General features: G+C 38.7%; 3 protein-coding genes across 4 annotated transcripts; 1 reads left to right on the top strand and 2 right to left on the bottom strand.

Moving 5' to 3' along the window:
• The first annotated feature begins 843 nt into the window (after nucleotides 1–843).
• OSGEPL1 (O-sialoglycoprotein endopeptidase like 1) lies at nucleotides 844–11450 on the top strand. Of its 2 annotated transcripts, XM_062002076.1 has the most exons (8): nucleotides 844–1756; nucleotides 2361–2748; nucleotides 3930–4134; nucleotides 4217–4365; nucleotides 4850–4980; nucleotides 5223–5294; nucleotides 6123–6174; nucleotides 11261–11450. In XM_062002076.1, the coding sequence occupies exons 1-8, from the start codon at nucleotides 1545–1547 to the stop codon at nucleotides 11270–11272; spliced, it is 1221 nt and encodes a 406-aa protein (XP_061858060.1). In that variant the 5' UTR covers nucleotides 844–1544; the 3' UTR covers nucleotides 11273–11450. The 2 variants fall into 2 exon arrangements, with proteins under 2 accessions (XP_061858060.1, XP_010204668.1); XM_010206366.2 differs by lacking the exon at nucleotides 11261–11450 and having other exon boundaries at nucleotides 6123–6475.
• A 1028-nt stretch (nucleotides 11451–12478) lies between these two features.
• Nucleotides 12479–16832, bottom strand: ASNSD1 (asparagine synthetase domain containing 1). Its single transcript, XM_010206365.1, has 3 exons — nucleotides 15351–16832; nucleotides 13915–14096; nucleotides 12479–12807 (listed from the first exon to the last, which is right to left on the bottom strand). Exons 1-3 carry the CDS (start codon nucleotides 16830–16832, stop codon nucleotides 12573–12575), a joined length of 1899 nt encoding a protein of 632 aa, XP_010204667.1. The 3' UTR covers nucleotides 12479–12572.
• A 4-nt stretch (nucleotides 16833–16836) lies between these two features.
• ASDURF (ASNSD1 upstream open reading frame) lies at nucleotides 16837–19954 on the bottom strand. Its single transcript, XM_062002078.1, has 4 exons — nucleotides 19746–19954; nucleotides 18284–18337; nucleotides 17789–17864; nucleotides 16837–16925 (listed from the first exon to the last, which is right to left on the bottom strand). Exons 1-4 carry the CDS (start codon nucleotides 19824–19826, stop codon nucleotides 16855–16857), a joined length of 282 nt encoding a protein of 93 aa, XP_061858062.1. The 5' UTR covers nucleotides 19827–19954; the 3' UTR covers nucleotides 16837–16854.
• Between the last annotated feature and the right edge of the window lie 292 nt (nucleotides 19955–20246).

The following is a 20246-nucleotide window of genomic DNA, read 5'->3' as shown; positions in this document are numbered from 1 at the left end:
AAGTTGGTGAATAGGCAAAACATTTGGACTAACTGTATGTTTTGCAGAAAAGGATATTGATAATTTGCATGTCTTGGAAATGTGGAGGAATGTTGTGGTTTAGGGGTACTGTGTAGTACTGGGTAGTCTTGTATATAATCAACTGTGGAACTGGAATGAAGGAAATATGGAGCTCTGAGTACTTAATATGCTATCTTGGAAAAGGATTAATTTTAAAGTCTACCATGTGTGTGCTAGCTGAAACTGGCTCACATTTAGCAGAAGACTCCAATTAACACTCGATTTTCATTTTGGTTGCAGTGACAGCTAGTGAGATGGAAAAAAAATAAATAAAGCAAAGCCCACAGTGGTGTGCTTTTTTTGCTTAGAGAATTTTCTGCCTATTTACTTTATTGATAAAGATTCTGTTAAAAGGAAAAAAATAACCAAAAAAGTAACGAGATACGGATTATTCTCCTTTTTAGCAGTTTGAAGTAATTCTTTGCGTTATTTGTACAGAAGTGATAGCGGACTAGTTCTTAAATCATGAATACCCCAAAAGTATGCTGCTTTGTACACCAAGATCACGGTTTACTACGCAAGGGAGGTGGACCACGACAGGTGGAGGGGTAGGGGGTGAGGCGTGCGGAGATCTGCGCCCGGCCCCAGACCGGTCAGCCGCTGCGCGCCTGTACCGAGCTCTGGACTTGAGGAGTTCAAGTGACTCACCCTCGGCCGCTGCCTTTTCTTTCGGCCTGGCAGCAACGCGGAGAACTTCGCGGTCCCCGGGCGGCCGGGCCCGTCGCCCCGCCCCGCTCGGCGCCTGCGTGGGCCGCGGGAGGCCCGCCCCCCCCCCCGCCTCGCGACCTGCCTGCGGGCGGCAGGCGGCTGCTTCGCGGCCCGGGCCCGTAAGGTCGGTGCGCGGCAGCGGGACGTGCCGAGACGGTACGGGCCGGGCCCGGCGGTAGGGAGGCGGGCGGGTGAAGAAGCAAGTGGCGGCGTCCGGGCTGCCCGGGCCACGGCTGGCGGTGTCCTCGCGCGGACGGGAACGTGACGTTGGGAAAAGGGGACGGCGCGAGGCCTGAGATGGCAATAAATTGGTAGGGCCAGGGCGCGGTGGCACGGGCGGCCGCGGCGGGGCCGGAGCTGGGGTGCCTGGTCTGCCGGCACCCGCCGGCCTTGCCGCCGTCAGGCGACTCCGTCGGCCGGTGCGAAGGAAGGAACGGGAGCTGAGAAACAGGGCAGCTCAGCACCAGCAACCGGGCGGCGCGTGGTTCTGGGGGGGTCGTGGGGTTACTCTGTGGCTTATATCCCTCGCTTAGGACCGCAGCGTGGGTAGGGAGCTCTCCTGAGCGTGATTACACGAGGACACAGAGACATTCGCTCCCAACTCTTTTTTTTTTTTCCTTCTCCCCCAGCCCCTTAGGATCTCAAGTACCACGTGTGGTCTTTCCTTACTCAAATGGTACTAGAGAACCCAAGCAGAGCATGTGCATGAAGCCCTCCTGTAATAATAAACTATACAGTTCTTTTCTAGACATAATTACCAGGTAGATGTTTTAACAATGAACAGCATCACCAAAAGCCTTTTAAAGTCAGTTAAACACATCCAAGCTCTGTGGCCGAGAAGCAGTTCAGCTTGCTCTGGAGAACAGCATCTTCGGAAACTAGTTCTGGGCATAGAAACAAGCTGTGATGACACCGGTGCTGCAGTGGTGGATGATGCTGGCAACGTTTTGGGAGAAGCCCTGTACTGTCAGAAGGAAGTCCATTTAGAGTAAGAATATACTTCTTTTAAAGCCTTTGCCTTAATTTTATTGTTATTTGTAATGTCATCCCTTTCTCCAGTTAAGTTGGTAGGTGTAACGATCCATCCCTTAGGGCACAACATTCTCTACTTGAGATACTACTAAGGTTGAAGAAATAAATGCTATATGTTTAACAAGTTTCCTCCAGTATTTTCTTTAAAAAAGAGACACGCTCCTTATCTATCTTGAATTAAAGTCATCGCTGTTAAAACCACCAAATGTCTCTCATTTTTTTAAAAGGGAAAATTAATCAAGCATAGGCATTGGTGGCTAAGTCCAGGAACTGACATGTGAGGGCTTGTGAATATGAAGTTACAGACATTGTTTTGGAACAGCATTAAATTAAGAGTTAAGAGGTATGTGTACCAAAAAAGGGCAAGTTCCATCCTTTTCTGATCTCCCAGTGATAATTATGCTCACTTTAGGGCACAGCTGCTCTTTACGTGATGTTTGAGAATGTGCTAAAGGAAGAGGCAGGATGTAGCAAGGTTGAGAGGTGTTTGAAATCTGTTTTTATGCCATCCTACATGGTATGGTACACAAACATATCATCGGTCTTTGTTTTTTTTCTAGAGCAGGTGGAATAATTCCTGTGGTGGCTCAGCAACTTCATAGAGAAAATATCGAGCAAGTAGTAAAAGAGGCGCTTAGTGTCAGCGGAGTGTCTGTATGTGAACTTGCAGCTATTGCAACTACAGTAAAACCAGGACTTGCGCTATGCCTTGAAGTGGGGCTGCAGCACAGCTTGAACTTGGTGAACAAGTACCAGAAGCCATTCATACCCATTCATCACATGGAGGCTCATGCACTGACCATCAGACTGACACATCACGTGGAATTTCCATTCTTGGTTCTCCTACTCTCTGGAGGCCACTGCATCTTGGCAGTAGCACAGGGAGTTTCAGATTTCCTTCTGCTTGGACAGTCCATAGACATAGCACCAGGTGACATGCTGGATAAGGTAATATTTCCTTACATATGTGAATCTATGTATTTTTTGTCTTTTTACTGCAATTATACTACATAGTGGTAGAATTATCATCAGCCTGGGGACAGTAATACAGTGCAATATGAGCATTTTTTTTTCTGTTTTGAAATGCCATAGATGTAAGACACAAGAGGCTGTTAAAAACCTATGCAGAGTATCAGTTGTAACCTATGTAAATTATATTGTAGCATATAGATAACATAGCTGTGGCAACGAATATGACTTGGACCAGCCAGATACTTCCGCAATTTGAATAAAGATGGTAGGGAGAAGTTAATGCAGCTGGCAAGCTGCTTTCAATTATCAGAAACAGGTGCTGCAGGTTAATCAGTTGAGCCCTGGGTGATCACATGGGTGGAAGCAGCATATAAGGAAATGGCTAGCAAAGGAAGGGTGGTTTTGAGTCAACCTTGCTGGTTGCCTGTGTGTGTCTTCATATGTACATTTCCTAGTTTTTATACATCTTTGAATGAGCATCACTTGCATTCATCACAGCACATAACCAAAGCTGGTGTTGGAAGTTTCACTGATGCCCATTGTACAAATGAACTGTATGAATTTGAGAAGAGCAATATTGATATCTTAAAGGATATGGTGAGGTTTAAACTGATAAGTATTAAAACATTTCCTACCAGTTTGGAAAGCCTAGTTTGGCTTTCAGAATCCTCAACGGTTTCTGGGTCACTGAGTACAATCTGTAAAGTCGGTCACTTGCAATTTTTATTTTTTTCAAACAAAATAAGTTTTTTAAACAGTCCTTGTGTGTGTTGGTTAAGATTTAAGTGGGGGAGTCAGGGGAGTCAGGGGATTGTTTGAAGTCCAAACCAACTTTGTTCTTATTTCTCTTGTAATAAACTGTGGCTATCTGTGTGTGCTTCCTGTAGCACAGAAACTGGGTAATTGATGTTTCCTGCAAAATTTCTTCATCCTCATGTTTGCCCAAATTGTTCTAGGATCGCATCTTTAATGACTCCACAAAAAAAACCCAAAAAACCACTGGCATATATCTTGCCCTTATTGTGCCTTGTTTGTAATTTCCCTTTGGACTGGATTTGTGGTGTCTGCTTTATTCGGTGGACTAGAATACAGTGATGTGGTTACAAGTGGAATTAAATGTGTCTCTATTCTCAGGCTGTTTTTCATTATCTCCTTAGGTAGCAAGAAGACTCTCATTAAGAAAGCACCCAGAATGTCACAGCATGGCTGGAGGGAAAGCAATAGAACACTTGGCTCAAACTGGAGACCGGCAACAGCACACATTCAGGCTTCCCATGCAGCAACATCGTAACTGTGACTTTTCTTTTTCTGGACTTCAGTGCCTTGTCAATAAAGCCATTAAACAAAAAGAAAAAGAAGAAGGTATTTTTAAACCAAGTCAGATATAAACCATGATTTGATGACCTATACTTAGGAAAACCCATTTTATCTTGCATTTTTATAGGCATTCAAGAAGGTGAGATCCTATCCTGTGTTAAGGATATTGCTGCTGCTGTACAGCACGCAGTGGCTGTTCATATTATCCAGCGGACATATCGAGCCATGCTGTTCTGCATAAAAAATAGCATATTATCATCAAAAACAGCAACTTTGGTGGGTATACATGATATTTTTCCTTTTTATATTTGACTGTATGACATAATTTTAAGACACAGATGCCTTGTTCTTTCTCCCTTGACAAGTGAGGAAGATATCAGTATGTATTAGATTGATGAAATACCAGGATTAAAGAAATAGTCATATCAAGTGTTTACAATAATGTCTTTTGTAGTTCAGTTTTAAGATAGAAAGAGACTTTCTTACTATCTAATCTGACCTTCCATAACAATTTAGACCATGTAATTTTACCTAATGTTCCCCAGTACTGGACAGTAGTTATACCACTTTTTAATCTAATAACGTATTTTAGCATAATCTCACCATACTCTCTCTGGTATGTTTTAATCTTCAAAGATACTAAATGCATTATTTATTGCTGTCTTCAGAAATTCATCTGACAAGCTTTTTGTAAACAGGATGGTAGTTGAGAGTGACCCATCAGTACTTCTGAGTTTTTACTTTTGGAATCTGCTGTCAGGTTGTATCAGGAGGAGTTGCAAGTAATCAGTACATCCGAAAAGGTCTACAGACTTTGTCAGATGCAAATGATTTTGCTTTTCTGTGCCCTCCTCCAAGATTGTGCACTGACAATGGTGTTATGATTGCATGGTAAGAGACGCTTCTCTTTGCATGTTGTTTCTAGAATCAGAGAATGGTTTGGGTTGGAAGGGACCTTAAAAGATTATCTAGTTCTGACTCTCCTGCCACGGGCAGGGACAGCTTCTACTAGACCACATCATAGATTCACATTCTGTAGAAGCTGACATCACTCAAAACTTTCTATGGTGCATGAACCATATACGCATATTCAGTTATGATGTACATTTTTACATAATTGCTTTCTTGCTTAGGAATGGCATTGAAAAGTTACGTGCAGGAGTTGGTGTTTTACATAGTACTGACAACATCCGCTTTCAACCAAAGTAAGTGGTTACATTCATTCACAATCCAGTTTTTGGACTTACTATGGTCAGTTACTGAGGTTGTATGTGTCTTCCTGTTACCTTTGTGGTGTGGTAAAATTGCAGCAAGTTACGCTGTAATCCATTTCCCCCTAGCTTTTTGGTCACTGTAGACATACATCGAAATGCTGCAAGTCAAACAGTGTATTCATAATGAGCAATCAATTTTTTAAAAGAATTTGACAAATAGCAACCCATAATACTGGGGGTTTTACTGATAATACTTTTTTAATGTACTCTCGTAATTTTTTAATGACTTGTTAGGTAAGACTTGTTCTATGGATTTCATTAAGGTCAAACAAAATTCTGTTTTTTCCAAAGTACCAACTGGTCTTAAAACTTTTTTTTTCCCCATGTTTTTACCCTCCCCATTTCCAAGAAAAAGGACTTATAACATCTCAGAACAAGAAAAAAAAGTACAATTTTCACATGAAAAATAGCAAAATACTTTTCTCCAAAATAACTTGCTGCTTTAGTGTGTCTTGCATTCATCAGTGAGATGTAAAATTCATCAGAATTAAAATGAAGTAACATCCCCAAAAGATGTCTTTGAAATCACAGCTGTGTTTCTGGAGTTTGCAGTGGCTACAAATGTAAACATTTCCTCAATGTAAAGATGTTTCTAGGTACAGCTTCTCACTGACCATTTCAATGGTCAGTCTTACAGTGCAGAGTACCTGCAAAAACACTGACTCCAATGCTCATCATAGAAAAGGTCTGTGAATCTGCACATCTGTGTCATACTGCGATAATGTTACTTATTTTTAACATCATTTTATTATTTTCTAGAGCTCCCCTGGGAATTGATATTTCAAAAAGAGTTGAAGAAGATTCCATCAAGGTGCCCAAACTAAAAAAGATAGGATGGCTGTTATCTTAAAAAGTAACTTAGTAAAGTAAATAAAACTATAAATTGTTCCATGCAACTACAAATTGTTCCATAAACACTGTTTCAAGGCTGTTAAGATTTACTGACAGTACTTAGTTTAAAAGTGTTGAAAATTACCTGTCAGAGAAATAAATGCTGTGTGGTATCACCAGAATGATCCCAGTTACAGTTCTACAAATTTCTGAATTCTAGGTATTAACTATTTTTTTTTTAAACGCACTTTTTAATAAATGTCAACTTACACAAATGAAAATATCTCCACTGTTTAGACTTCAACTTACAATAAGTTTTATATATTTAGAATATATACCATTAATATAAAGCTTATATTTTACATGATGTGTAAAATCTATACCTTTCACGATTCAAAAGCTATGGAAAGTGAACACATGACAGCACAGATTTTCAAGATCTCCAGTGAGCAAACCCTTTTTTCCTGCCATATTACAGCCAATCTCTCAGTTATCCCAGGTTTTAGTTATGTTTGTACCTTCCTTGGGAGTCAACGAGCCAGTTACATTGCTGTTCAGAAATTACACTCTGCTTCCACTTCTGTACTTTCTGAACACTGAGGAGGAAGAAATCCCTAAATAGCTGTGTTTTGTGGAACAATAAATGCTGATAAAATCCAAGAAAAATTTCCCAATATAGGGGACGCAGCCTTATGTGAACTGGAGGTAGAGTGGTCTCAGTATGTCCCAAGCCTCCCAAAACCATAATCATTTGGACCAGAGAGCTTGATTCCAACATCACAGAAATGTTCTTATGTGATACTACACATACAGTTGGCAAAGGACTATTATGATTATTGAAAGTGTACACAGCAAAAAAAATTACTTTTTTAAAAAAAATACTGAAAGCTTTTCCAAAACAAGTATGTGGGACAACACTCACAGTAATTATATTACAGACTTTTAGTATTTCAGTGGAGAAACACTATCCTGATAATTTCCTGGCCTGTCTCAGTAAATCAGACTATACAGCTCATTGAAAATCTGCTTCATAAGTAGTTATTGATGGCCTTTTGATGAACTGTGATTATAGAGCACACAAGGTCTTAAAGATTTGTTTCAATGTCTCATTCTGTACATTTTTTAAATTTGTGGCTAAAAATTGAAAGCATACAAGTGGTGAAATTGCAGCTTATACCATTTTAAACATAGCTGTTAACACTTCTGAAAACCTACTTACAAAGATCTTTGTTGTTTTTTTAAAAAAACAATTAAGTAAAATTCAGTAGTGTGGTACACTTAAAGATAAGCAAAACAAAATACCAACTAGCGATAATGAGGTAGCTCTGTCAGGCAATCAAAGCTAGTATAAAACCAAATAGTGCTGAGAGCGCCATATATTTGCTCTTGAGTATAGGAAGAACACATTAAGAGACATGAAATACAGAGTTGGGGTTTTTTATTCTGCAGTAAGAGGCAGATAATGATGGTGATACTCTGAAGAATTCTTGGTCTATTATAAGGTGAACCAGTGTTCAGTTGTTCATCATTGCAGGGTGGATTAAAGTATTTGGCTTAATTTGCAGAAACGGCTTAAAATACTGCTAGAAAAGCTTTGTGTTTTCAGGAAGAGGAGTAATGGAGCATGCTACCTATTGAATGTTTCCTCAGTCACTGCATGTTAGTTATTAAAATAACTGTTAGAAAGCTCTGCAAGTACTTAATTTTTCACTCAGCTAAGGCTGTGAGCTAGATTATCTCTGGAGATCTGTTGAAGCCTGACACTACTATAATGCACACATGGCATACATGTTGTCCTTGTGTGGATATTATTAAAACCCACAGAATATAATTTAATAACTTTAGGAGTAATTTTGTTTTCAAATTGTATTAACTGCAATAAACAATTGGTAAGATTTTAAACCTAAAAGAAAATTAATCTTGAAAGTTATCTTCTTTAAATATGTCTGACTAAGTTTAGAGTAGTTAGTGCAATTGAAAACATTTACTTCAAATATTATACTAAATAGCAAGATGAGAAGTTTTCTTACATTAAGTAATACAACCACTGCCTCCTACAGGACATTTTAAAGTTTTACAGTGCTCAAATAAGGGAAGAAAAAACCCTTCCAACCACTGATTCTGCTTGTTTACAATTTGAACCTTAGTTTTATAGTGCTTAGAAGTGTATTTCTGCTTTATACACATCTTTTGCACACCTCACAGCAAATGCGACCCATATCTAATGAGAAATATTATAATAGTTTACACCTTCTCAGGTCAATCTGTTTTGATCACTACTTAGACTACTACTGTGGCAAACAGAAATGCCACCTAAAGCTTACGCTGCTTTTAGGGGAACGCTGTCCTCATGATTACAGAATCTTGTGCCAGCTCACACAGTTCAGTATGAGCAGCAAATATTCTTACAGCATACTTATTTTAGAAGTACTGAACTTTGTATTAGCCTGGTCTATAAGAACTACTTAGATAACCAAGCAACAACAAAGTCTAGACTGCAGTGACCGCTGGAGTGAGCTTAAAGTTAGCAAGATGCTAACTTGGTAACCAAGTACAATATACTTTCATAGTTTATTAGTTTACGAGACAAGTCACCAAACTAGAGTTGTGATCTCTAACAGTTCTTTACTAATGAAGTACCAACAAACTCAGTTCCCCCAAGAACATAAAAATACTAATTCTGTGCATGTTGAAGGTGTTGATATTTGAAGTTTGATCTCCAAACCCCCTGAATAGTGGTAGTTCTCCCTCTGTTTAACTCTGCAAGATACAAAAATGATTTTTATTTTCTCTTTTAGAAGTAGCAATATAACAACAGCTTAAAACACTGTTATTTTACTATTTCACATGTTTGATGTAAACATATTATCATTTAAATATATTAAAAATTACAATATCTGGAAGACAAAAACATCAATGTCAAAATTGAATTTTAAAAAATTTACAGTTTTCTTACTAGAATATGGCTGAAGACTTTTACTTAAATTTGAGATTTCCATTTTCTTTTTAAACCTCAGTAAAAATGGAATCTGAGCTCATTAACTTCAGGTACTTTACATTCCTGTAGATACCTATGAATTTTTCCAAATGTTTCTTCGGAAGCTTTTGCTAAAGAGCTAACCTCTACTGCAATCTGGTATGTTTCTGTATTTTAATAGGCCTCTGTTGATCTTACCACTTTAGTGAACCTATTCACCTCATCAAACCTAAATATATTTTTGTGTAGCTCAAATTTCTGTAGTGCCAAGTGTAAATTTAAATGGCATATTAATCTTAGCAGCATCTTGAATAAAGACTTGGGACTTTTTTCTCCCTGTACTCTTTGGTTTGTAAGTTAGATCTTAATTTTTATTTTTATTGTAAGTTCCCTAAAAATCATGTTTAGTGGAAATATCAATTAGCCCTGCAAAACAGGAGTAAGTACAAAAATCTACAAGGTCAAATGAAATATTTCAGATCAGTCTCATAACCCGCCATAAAAAGATGTGTGTAACACCTAAATGTAAAACTTATTCCTCATTATTAAAAATGTATTTCTCACATGCACTTTGCTGTTGCACTTAATACCGAGAGCATTTTTATTAATACACTGGAAATTATTAGTTTCATGCAAGAAAATAAAAATACTCCATTGTCTCTAACACCACCTTATTTAGTATCTAGCAAGGCAGCTAATTTTAAATATTATATAGATATAGTAAATAATATAAGTAAAACTACATAAAATGTTCAGAAAAAAAATATATGCAGGTGTTTTTAGAGATGTATTTTGAAGAATTCATAAGTCTGGAGCTCTTGTTATTCTTAAGAGAGAGCTTCCGAGTACTGAGGACTATTGAAAATCTGATAAATCACTTAAATATCACAGTGGAAGTTGAGCTTCTTTCTGTTACTTTACAATAACAGCTTACAATTTTGCATGAGATCCCATGTTCTATATTTTTTCAAGCAACGATTCTGGCTTTTAGGAATGTCATGTATAAACCACAGGCAGTACTGCTTTTTTTTTCATCGGAATGTTCTTGTACTTACCTCCTGAACAAAACTCAAAAAATATTTCCATGTTTGGGTTTTACCAACTGTATCAATGTTCATTTTGCAGCACCGAACTTTGAAGAGCCAGACACATATCTTTTTGAATATGTGTGCCCCAGTCTTCTATCATGTAGTCAACACTGATCAAAATTTGCTCAGTTTTTATGTAAGATGGAGGAAGCTAATAAGAAGTGCTGTGATGACAATTTGCATCTGAACTGATGGAAGGTTGAAACAGCACATTCTAACAGAGAGATCTCACAAAATCTGATGGACTTAATAATACAAGGGCATATCTGAATCCATCAGTGCTAGCAAAGTCGCTGTCTGGATCCATAAATTTTTTAGCTGGCCCAGCAGCCTCTTTGAGAATCTCTACTGAGCGTTCTATGTCTTTTGAAGCCAGTTAACCGGAGGACATCGTAGTAAATAATTCTTGCTACTTACTTTTGTCAGACTTTGCAAGCACTAGCATTTTTCTGTGCTACTAAGTTTGACAAGCAGGTTGTCTCATCAGCTTATTCAGCTCTGGGGAATACCTGAGCATTCTTCAACATATTCTGCAGTTTCTAAACCACAACACTTAAGAGATGCTAACAAAAAAAGAGAATTTATTTATTTAATCTAGAACTATACTAGTATTTACAAGAAAATAATAAATTCCTTGAGGACTAGATTAAAAGACAGTAGGTCTACAGAAAATCCCTCTAGATTGCTCTAAAATTTCACAGAATGTCATTTTTATACATTAAGTATTTTAAAATATCTTTTCTTTTCCTCCTTCCCTCTGGAACCAGATATTTAATCATGAAACTCTACAAATAAATAACAAAAAAAATAATTCCTTATGAGTAATTGTATAAATGGAAAAGTTGGCAAACACCATAATGCAGTTTCTTTTTAAAACTACTATGTGAAACGATTCAGAAGCTTTCCAAAATTATTTTTCGCGATTCTCTAAATATCGGAGGCCTCTTAGTTTGGAAAAGAAATTATTTGTCTAGGTTCAAAGGCATAACTTTTTTTCTTAGGGTCCCAGGTGACATGTAATTTCTAGGAAAACTCCAACACTACTAGAGAGATAACAAATAATGAACAACAGCTGCATTTCATCAACCTCATGTTCCTCATCCAACTTCCACCCGGTTTGGAGCATGATGGAAGAACTCCTGCAAGCATCCCAGGGTAAGGTACCAGAGAGTCAGTTTTCCTCAGAGCACCAGTTAAGAAATCTGCCAGTGCTTTGAAGCAGTCTGAAACTTAAGGCTTTTAAATAAATATTTCTTTACAGACTCAACAAATTATTTTGAAAATCTACTTATACTTTTAGGCATACTTTGTAGGAACGGATACATGATGCTGTGTGTGAAACTGGATTTTGTGTTTCTGGTATGATTTTTCATTTCCAACTGCTGAGTACTAAGCTCCGACCTTATAAAAAATGCTGTAGAGCACGTATCCAGTTCTTCTTATATTAACTTCACAATTCTTACACACACAATTGGAAAGACAAATTAACTCAAGCTTATCTTCAGACAAGTCTATTCATATTTCTATTCCAAGCCTGTGACAACATCCATATGCTCACCCAGAGTGCCTTTATTTTCCCCCATGATGTACACAATGGAGAGGCAGCAAGCTAGAGAGCCATCATGGGACAAAGAACACCTTGGACAGAGCATCCCAGTTTCTCAGGGAGCAGGAGGAGCTCTGGGCTGTGGACTAGGAACTGCCCCAGCCTCACGGAACTGGCCAAGGACTAAAAGGCTGCAGGGGATAGCCCTAAAACACCCAGGGTGTGTGACAGGTGTGTGTTTCTCAAGTAATGAAAAGGGATGCTTGGAGGGCAGCCCTCCAAGAGGCAACAAGGCCCGAGATCCTCAGGTCTTTCTGGCTCTGGAAACGTAGGCCAGCTCCTCATTTCTTCCCGCCTTCTAAAACCATAACCTGAACCCTCTCCTAAAGTACAGCCGCAAGACTAGCACTGTTCTACATCAGAAGAAAATCTACTATACTGAACTCAATATCTGTGACACATTGAACAGGTTTATGATGCTTTTTGTGACACTGACAATAGTAAGGAGGGGTGGGAAAGCCACCCTCTGGCTATCTTCTCTTCCCCAGAGCCCAGTATTCCCTTTCCTCTGAGGATGCATTCATAGTGGTTCTTTAGTACAAGTACACATCTACATATATTACTTTGATGATACATAATGCCGTCTAAGTGTGTAAAAAAATCAGACCAAACATTCAAAGAAAACTCCAAAGATTTACTGAATTTGCATATAGAATAAATGCAATATCTCAAGATGCAGCTTTATAATTAATCCACTGAAAACAACTTCAGTCTGCTGTTGTACTGGATGCTTTTTCACCATTGCTCTCTAGTTTTGCAATCCGAGATCCAAACTGTACAGCCCTTTTTGGCAAAATGGTTGAAGCTGTAAGACCCAACTCCTTGGCTGCAAGGCGCAGAAGCAATTTCTCACCAATTCCTCGAGGTAAAGTCAAGTCAGCTTTTTCTGAGATGGGCAGAGAACTGAGGAATGAAACAACATCTTCATCAAGAAAAGGAAACCTGAAGGAGAGACAGACATGGGGAAAGAGCCTTTAAAAACTTTATACAAATAGTCTTAGCTTTCCCCTTTACTACATGCAAAGACTTCAGAGTCTGTGTCAAGTCCTAACTATACAGGTACGTTAAACGTTACTGTCACAGTAGTGAGGCAAGTCTCTAAAGCAGTTACACTGTCTTGGAAGAAAGAAAACATAATATATAATTTTTAAACTCAGAAGCCTGGAAGTTTTCAAAAGTCAAGCAAAGAAAAAAGAACAAACATCAGAAATGTTGGCTTTATATAAAACAAGTTAGGAAAAAAAATCAGGAAACAGAATGGAAGAGCAAGACAAATTTTGAAGTAACATATCTCAAGATAATTTAATAATACTGTATGAAGCTATACTGTAACTTTGAAACAAAAGTATGCACATCACCAGTTCTGGCAACATTCCAAATTCCAAGCATTCATACCTAATCACATACATGACTAATAGCATGGCCCGTCCAGCACTGCAACTGTTTTAATGCTAAACTGAAAATGTTCAAGTAAGAACAGATTTGGAAAAATACTTTCATGCACCTGAATGGCCTCTGCTACTGGAGAACACCTAAAGAATTTTTGCAAGTTGGTGGTAGCATGGAGGCAGTAAACACAAAATGATTATTTACTCGTTCTGACAGAACAACCAAGAGATGCAGTGAATACTGATCACACTTTTACTGCATGGAGAGCAACAGGGGGCTTCTACGTCAAGTTCTCATTCTCCAAAGTCGCTCCTCAGCTGACCCCACCAGAAAAAAATCAAAGTTGTGCAGAAGACCGTTCCACTTAAACCAACTTGATTTTGCCTATTTCCACAGCTATTGCTGCTGCTTAAAACTTTCAGATGGAAATCCAATGTTCAAGTTCCTAAATTTCCTTCAGTAATTGTTCCACAGTACTAAAAAACACTTAAAAAAAAAATCAAAACCAAAGACCCCAAAACATTACACACATTAACAAAACTGCAACAGAATTTAGAGACAATAAAAGGCATGTAAGTTTCAATTAAGCTTTCTACTAGAGGTCTAAAAGCAGGATCTAACCAGCAAAACCAGTTTTGCTTCTTACTAAAACAGTAATACCTGGCTTCTTTTCCATGATCACCAATAATCCTGTCATCTCTACCAAGATTTCTAGAAGAAATGCGATCTAACTCCATTTCAAGTTCTTTATTCAGACCTTCTAAGCCATTTTTTTTGAAGCAAACACGATGTCGAGAATATCCAGCAAGCTGCTCATCTGCTCCAATTCCTGTAAGCACAACCTAAGAAAACAGAATAAAATCTTTCTTAGTATCTATGCAAGCTAACAATATGTAACAGAACTTAAACAATTAACTACATCTTAAGGGGAGTAACTTTAACACTTATACTCTAAACATATTCCTTATCATGATAGGAGAGCCTTTATCATTTACTGGGCCTGAAACAGTTCCCAGTAAAGTCACTGGAAAATTGAAACAGATTCACAGTCAACCTAAAAATACACACACCTAAAATATACACAAACATTTCTACTAATGCAAGTAATGTTTATGCATTGCAAATACACCAATATCTTTGAAAAATGTCTTTGTTAGTTTCTGTTAAAATAAGCAGCATTTGTTAAACATCAGCCTTTATTAAAAAAATGCTACTGAAGATTATGCACTTTTTTGTATGTTCTAAATGGTTATCTGAATCTACAGCCAGATTACTACTAATTTACCAGCTACTGGGTTAGTAACAACTCTATTACACAAAGTAAAAATGTCTCATATTGTTCTGCCTACTCAGCAAGTACATAAAAGCTTACAAAGACAAAAAACCCTACTACATCAACAACAACTCACTATAAAGGAGGAACACTCTTAACATAAACAGTCAAGTGTATTTTACTATTCTGATAACAGCTAGAATCAAATAATTTCATCAACTGTGTTCTTCAGCAGGAGTTTAAGTTCAGTGGACTGCAAACTCCCGAAATTAAACAGTTCACTCTTTCCTACACAAACCACCAGGAAACTAGGAAATGAGAAATAAGAATCAAATTCCCAAGAAAATCAACTAGTTACTAAAAAGACTGTATTTAATGCTATGTACATAAAAATAAGTTACAAAAATGAAAGAACTGCTTTTTGTAGTTCTGCCATTCAATCAGCCTCTAGTTACAAAAAATTTCAAGCAGCCACCTTTTCTGCCATTACTATTTGATATTTTGTCCCATAAATAGCATGCCTAAGTAAGCAGCTTGTAATTTTAGAATGGCTGGTATGATGGCACAAAAAAGTATTACTTAATTTATTATCATTTCTCTCTAAATTTGTTCACCTGTTCAGTTTGGACTCAACAGTTGTTACCCACTACTGGAATTGAAGCACTGAAAATGACAAATGGTTATTTTTTTTTCCCTAGTCATATTACGTGACAGCATAATGAATTTCAGAAGCCTTATGAATATGAAAGACGCTGATTTCTGAAACAGAACTGGTTTTACACTCGCAGGTCAAGCATAAGACAGAAAACAAAAAAATCAGTACCTTTGCCAGACTTTTGTATGGTTTCAGTTCTCCTTGGTTACTAATAAAACCCTCCCCTCTGGAAGCAAACCAAATTGCACAGCCAATGCTGTCATCCAAGACTGTATTCAGTGGATAAATCAAGTGATTAATGCATTGTTGTCTGGTTTTTTTCAGTTCCTCTAGAGTAACATTGATTTCGACAAAGTTCCAAGTTCTTGAAGGGTTAATGGCTGCTAATTCTTTCAGTCCTGCCCTACCAGTGATTCTGTCAGGCACATCAAAACAAGGTAAATGAGCAGCAGTTTTATCACCAAGATCTTGACAGCTTTCTCGAGGACAAAGCAAATCAAGCTGTACTTCCTGGTTGGTATGTTTTTTAGTGGTATCCTTTTGCTTATCTTGCTTTTTTCTCATGAAAGCTACATTGAGAAGATCAATTGGTTCCTCTGAAGGCACATGTTTATCAGCAAGGGCTGCAATAACCATAGAATCAACACCACCAGAAAACAGCACTGCAATATGTGCTTTCCTTTTAGGCATGCTTGGAGCTTCTCTTACTTCCTGATCTTCGTCCCTAAAGAGAGATAAAACACGTCTCTTCACTGCTTCACTTAAGATATCAATAAACTGATGGACTATTTTTTTCTTATGTTCCTCTGCAAGAAATCCTTGAAGAGTTTCTACAGAAACTGGATGGATAACATTGCTAATATTAGTGCCTGGGCATTCACCCGAAGCTTCAGAAATTGTTTTATTTAAGGGGATAACTGGTGCTCTGAGACATTGCCTTGATTCATTCATTTCAATGCATACATGGTTTGGCAAATCTTTTGAGACTTGGTCCAGAACATTAATGAATATTTCTTCTACTGCTCTCTCTGTGCAGCTGTGCTTCCACGGAAATAATGTTAAAGACAAAGATGTAGTTCTTGCACAAGCTTTGAGATCAATTTTGAAAATTCCAGATGCTGGCACTTCCTGCCATCGGTTAGCTGACTCAGCACAGGCACTTACAGATGTGAGACATAAAGCACTGTCATCTTCAGTACCGAATTGCCAAAGCAAACTACGACGACCAAAATAATCTCTACCAAACCATAAACTGTGTCTAGATGCTTGATAAAAAACAAAAGACCATGGACCTCGAAGTGATGAAAAGAGTGACAAAATGTCCACTTCACTGCTGCATGATCCAAGATGATGAAACATTACTTTAGTGTCATTCTCTTGATCTCCTACATGCACTCCGTTGAAAACCTCTCCATTCCAAAGAAATACATTGTTATTGGCATCTTCCAGAGGCTGAGTCGTCACTACTCCCCTCAAGTGAAGTACGTTGCCAGAAAACAGACACTCATAAGAGAGATCGGGCACAGTTTTTATCAATTGTTGGCTACTGTCTGGTCCTCTTCTTCTAAGACGGTAAAGGATGTCTTCATTAAAGAAACCACAAATAGCACGCTGGCTACACAAGGTAACAACGCAACAAATACCACACATTGTGACTTTGAATTCAGATGGACTATTTCTTGACTTTAGTCTTTTCTGAATTTTCCGTCTCCTGATGTGCCTTCTTTAATTCATCTAATGTATCTGTGTAACAGAAATATACACAAAGCAGCAGTTTCATAAACAGGTAAGTTTATGAGTGAGTTTGAGTCGATAAGTAAAAAATATATCTAAGAAATTAGTAACTACAGCCACTGGTTCAATTAGAGAGAAACACAAAATGCTAAGTAACTGAAGAGCTATGTTCGTGTTGCATCAATACTACACCTCACTGCAGCTTATTCCTCTTTAATTATACAAATATTATGATTTTATTTTTCTCTCAAAGAAAGCCACACTACAAGTATAAAAATCAGGAGAATGGCCAAATACTGCTTATATAATTCGTATAAGTTACACATTTGTAATAATAAGAAAAGTGAACCGTCAATTTAAATGCCAATGTTATTAACTCAAAGGAATGAAAATTAAAGTTGTAATTGTTCATTCTTGAAAATAAATTTATACTTCTAAAGCCATATATTTCTAATATTTCTTCAATCATCAAATCTCTGTATCATCCATTCTCCTATCTTCATTCCTTTAAGCATCTAAAGTTTTCTAGTTTAATCTCCAGTTTAACTTGTAATTTTCTTCCTATTCATCTCATGTCAATTTTAGACTTTGTTTGTTTGTTTTAAGGACAAAGGGAATCACAACTCCTCTGCAAGGCAAACCTCCCTCTTCCAACATTGTCAGCACTTGCTCTTTTACCACCAATCACATGTCAAGTGGAACCATTTTCATATTTATCCAATCCAGAAAAACAAGCACATATCTGAAGCCTACTTTGAATTTGATCAATAGCTGCCAGGTTTTACTTTTAAAATACTTTGAAATCATTAACAGCTACAAATACAGCTTTTAAGATATTAACTACTTGATCAACTTTTACACTGCAAACTTACTTTTGCATTGAGACAATGTTTCTGTTCGGTCTACAAGAAAGAATATGTTGCTATTGGGCTGCTGCCTGTAAACTTTCTGTAAAACATAAACAACAAAGCATTAAGTAAATGCAACAAACTCCGGCAACCACACTGCAGCAGAAGCCATGACTATTCTGCATTTCTCTTTTCCTCATATTAGAAGGATCACAATTATTTTAAAACACATACACGTGAAAAGTAAGAATATTTCATGAAGTCTTCTGATGAAATCAAAAAGCTTAATGAAATAACTGATAAAAAAGGCAGAAACGTGCAACAACATACTGTGTTACACTGCACAAGTGTATATAGTCAAATAATTTGGAGGACAAATTATTCTGAGAACAGCAAAGCACATCTGTATTTAAATCTGTATTAAGTTAGTGTGCTCCAATTTTGTTTTCCCTTGTGCCTCTATGCTTATTTCTCTGACACTACAATGATTTAGTCAAAAGCAAATCTGTAAATATTTACCCGGTTCTTCTTCAAATTAGAAAGCTCATCAACTACAACCTTCTGCTCTTTAATCTGAAAGGCAAAAGACACACTTCAATTTATTAATTAAAATAAACCACTGCATTTCAATCACGGTGGTGAACTCATGTGACATTTTAAGACAGCTACATGCATTTATAGTTGCTGTTCTCTGAAAGGACCATTGAAGAAAAAGTGTAAAGAGATGTAAAAATGAAATACTTAAAATAACTGCTCTAGAAATGTGTTACCTTGCATGGACTGGTATTTTTCCTACCCTCAAAAGCAATCACTACTGTGAAGCTAGAGAACCTCTAGCTATTTAAAATCAGAGATCACTCTCTCCCCCCAAGAAGGAAACATGCACACAACTAATAAAACATCAAAAAACTTTAGAAAACAAAATTTATCCTAATTTCCACAATACACTTTACAATCACAGGTGTTCTCCAGACTGAAAATGAAAACCCAAAAAATTGTAAGCATAATGGAAGCCTTTCTATTGCTCTGGAGTTCTTCCTTCACAAACTTCTTTAGTAGGATTTACTATGTTCAACTGCACTGGCAGAAGTAGTAGGTATTCTTATTTTCTTTTACAATGACAGTTGTCAATGCTAATGCATAGTCAGGAACATTGTCATAAAAGCCAAAAGATACAACAAAATCTGGTCAGTGAGCACTTAATACTTTTTTGCTAGGAACAACCAATATGTTTTTCTTTCTTCTTCCTTTGCATCTCCTGGAATTGGCGCATAAGTAGAAAGTTGACATGGAGCTAGGCTGCCCAAACTGAATGCAGCATACAAAAAAAAACTCCAACTTTTCCAGTAGCTATATCAATGTATTATATTTACAATGTTATACCTCGCAATACTGTTACATCCTAGCTTAATAGCTTCCCAGGCTATAGGCAAAAACACCACTAACTTTATTCAGTATGGCAATATGGAAAGGAAATCATTAGGGAAAGCAGTTCGATAGGACCTGACGAATTTCATGCTAAGTAACACTCCTGGCAGCACAGAAAATAGCACAGATCTATGAGAGTCTGTTTCTGTAACAAATCGTTTGGGACTTTTTGTCCAGACACCGCTGAAGCAGCTATTACAAAGAAGCTGCAATTCACCTGTCATCTCCAGCTTAACTTGCAGCAGCAAGAACAGAAAAAATCCCAATTTAACAAGAGCGCGAACAGTAACGCCGCCAAGAACTCGCTACACGATGTTGCCCTCCGAGGCCTACACCGAATCCTCAATTTTATCACACGAGCCCCCTCCTCACTGATCATACCAGAAGCTTGGCGAGACCGCCGCCTCGCCACCGCTGGGCAGTACGGCCCTAGACGTGTCTCAACGCGGGGGCGCGCGGCGGGATGCGCGTAGAGGGAAGCCGGGAGAGTGCGGGCCCACGGCGCCCTCCGCCCGCTCCTCCGGCCGGCAGCACGCCGCCTCAGCTTTCTTACCCTCCGGCTCAGCTCCTCCTTGCGGCGCAGCTTCACGCTCTCGCTCTCCCCCTCCTCCTGCCGCAACGCGCTGCCCGACATGCCTCTTCTGGCGCTCCAGTGGAGCGCGCCCCGCCGGGTCGCGGGCGCACAACGCCGCCACCGGCAACAGCAGCGGAAACGTCCGCGGCTCCGCGCGCATCCCCTCGCGCGGCCACGAGCGAGCGCGCACAGGCAGCCCGTCGCAGTGCGCGCATGCGTGCGGTAGGGCCATGCGACGCACCGCCGTCACTGAGCACGCGCGGACCGCTAGGCGGGACTTGGGGCCGTTGTGTCTGTGGTGGCCGCTGCTAGGGCTGACGGGTGTCGGCGATCCGCGCCTTCCGACACCGGCCCCCTGTCCGCGCGGGAACCATACCCCGTGGCGAACCGTCGTCATGCCCATGAGGGCGTTGGCAAGGCCGAGGTGAAAAAGATGTTTTGGATGAGGGTTGGAAACTGTGTCTTGCAGAGTGTGAAGGG

The sequence above is a fragment of the Colius striatus genome, chromosome 9, assembly GCF_028858725.1.
Source record: "Colius striatus isolate bColStr4 chromosome 9, bColStr4.1.hap1, whole genome shotgun sequence".
Taxonomy (NCBI): domain Eukaryota; kingdom Metazoa; phylum Chordata; class Aves; order Coliiformes; family Coliidae; genus Colius; species Colius striatus.
This window is presented reverse-complemented; position numbering and strand designations above follow the sequence as displayed.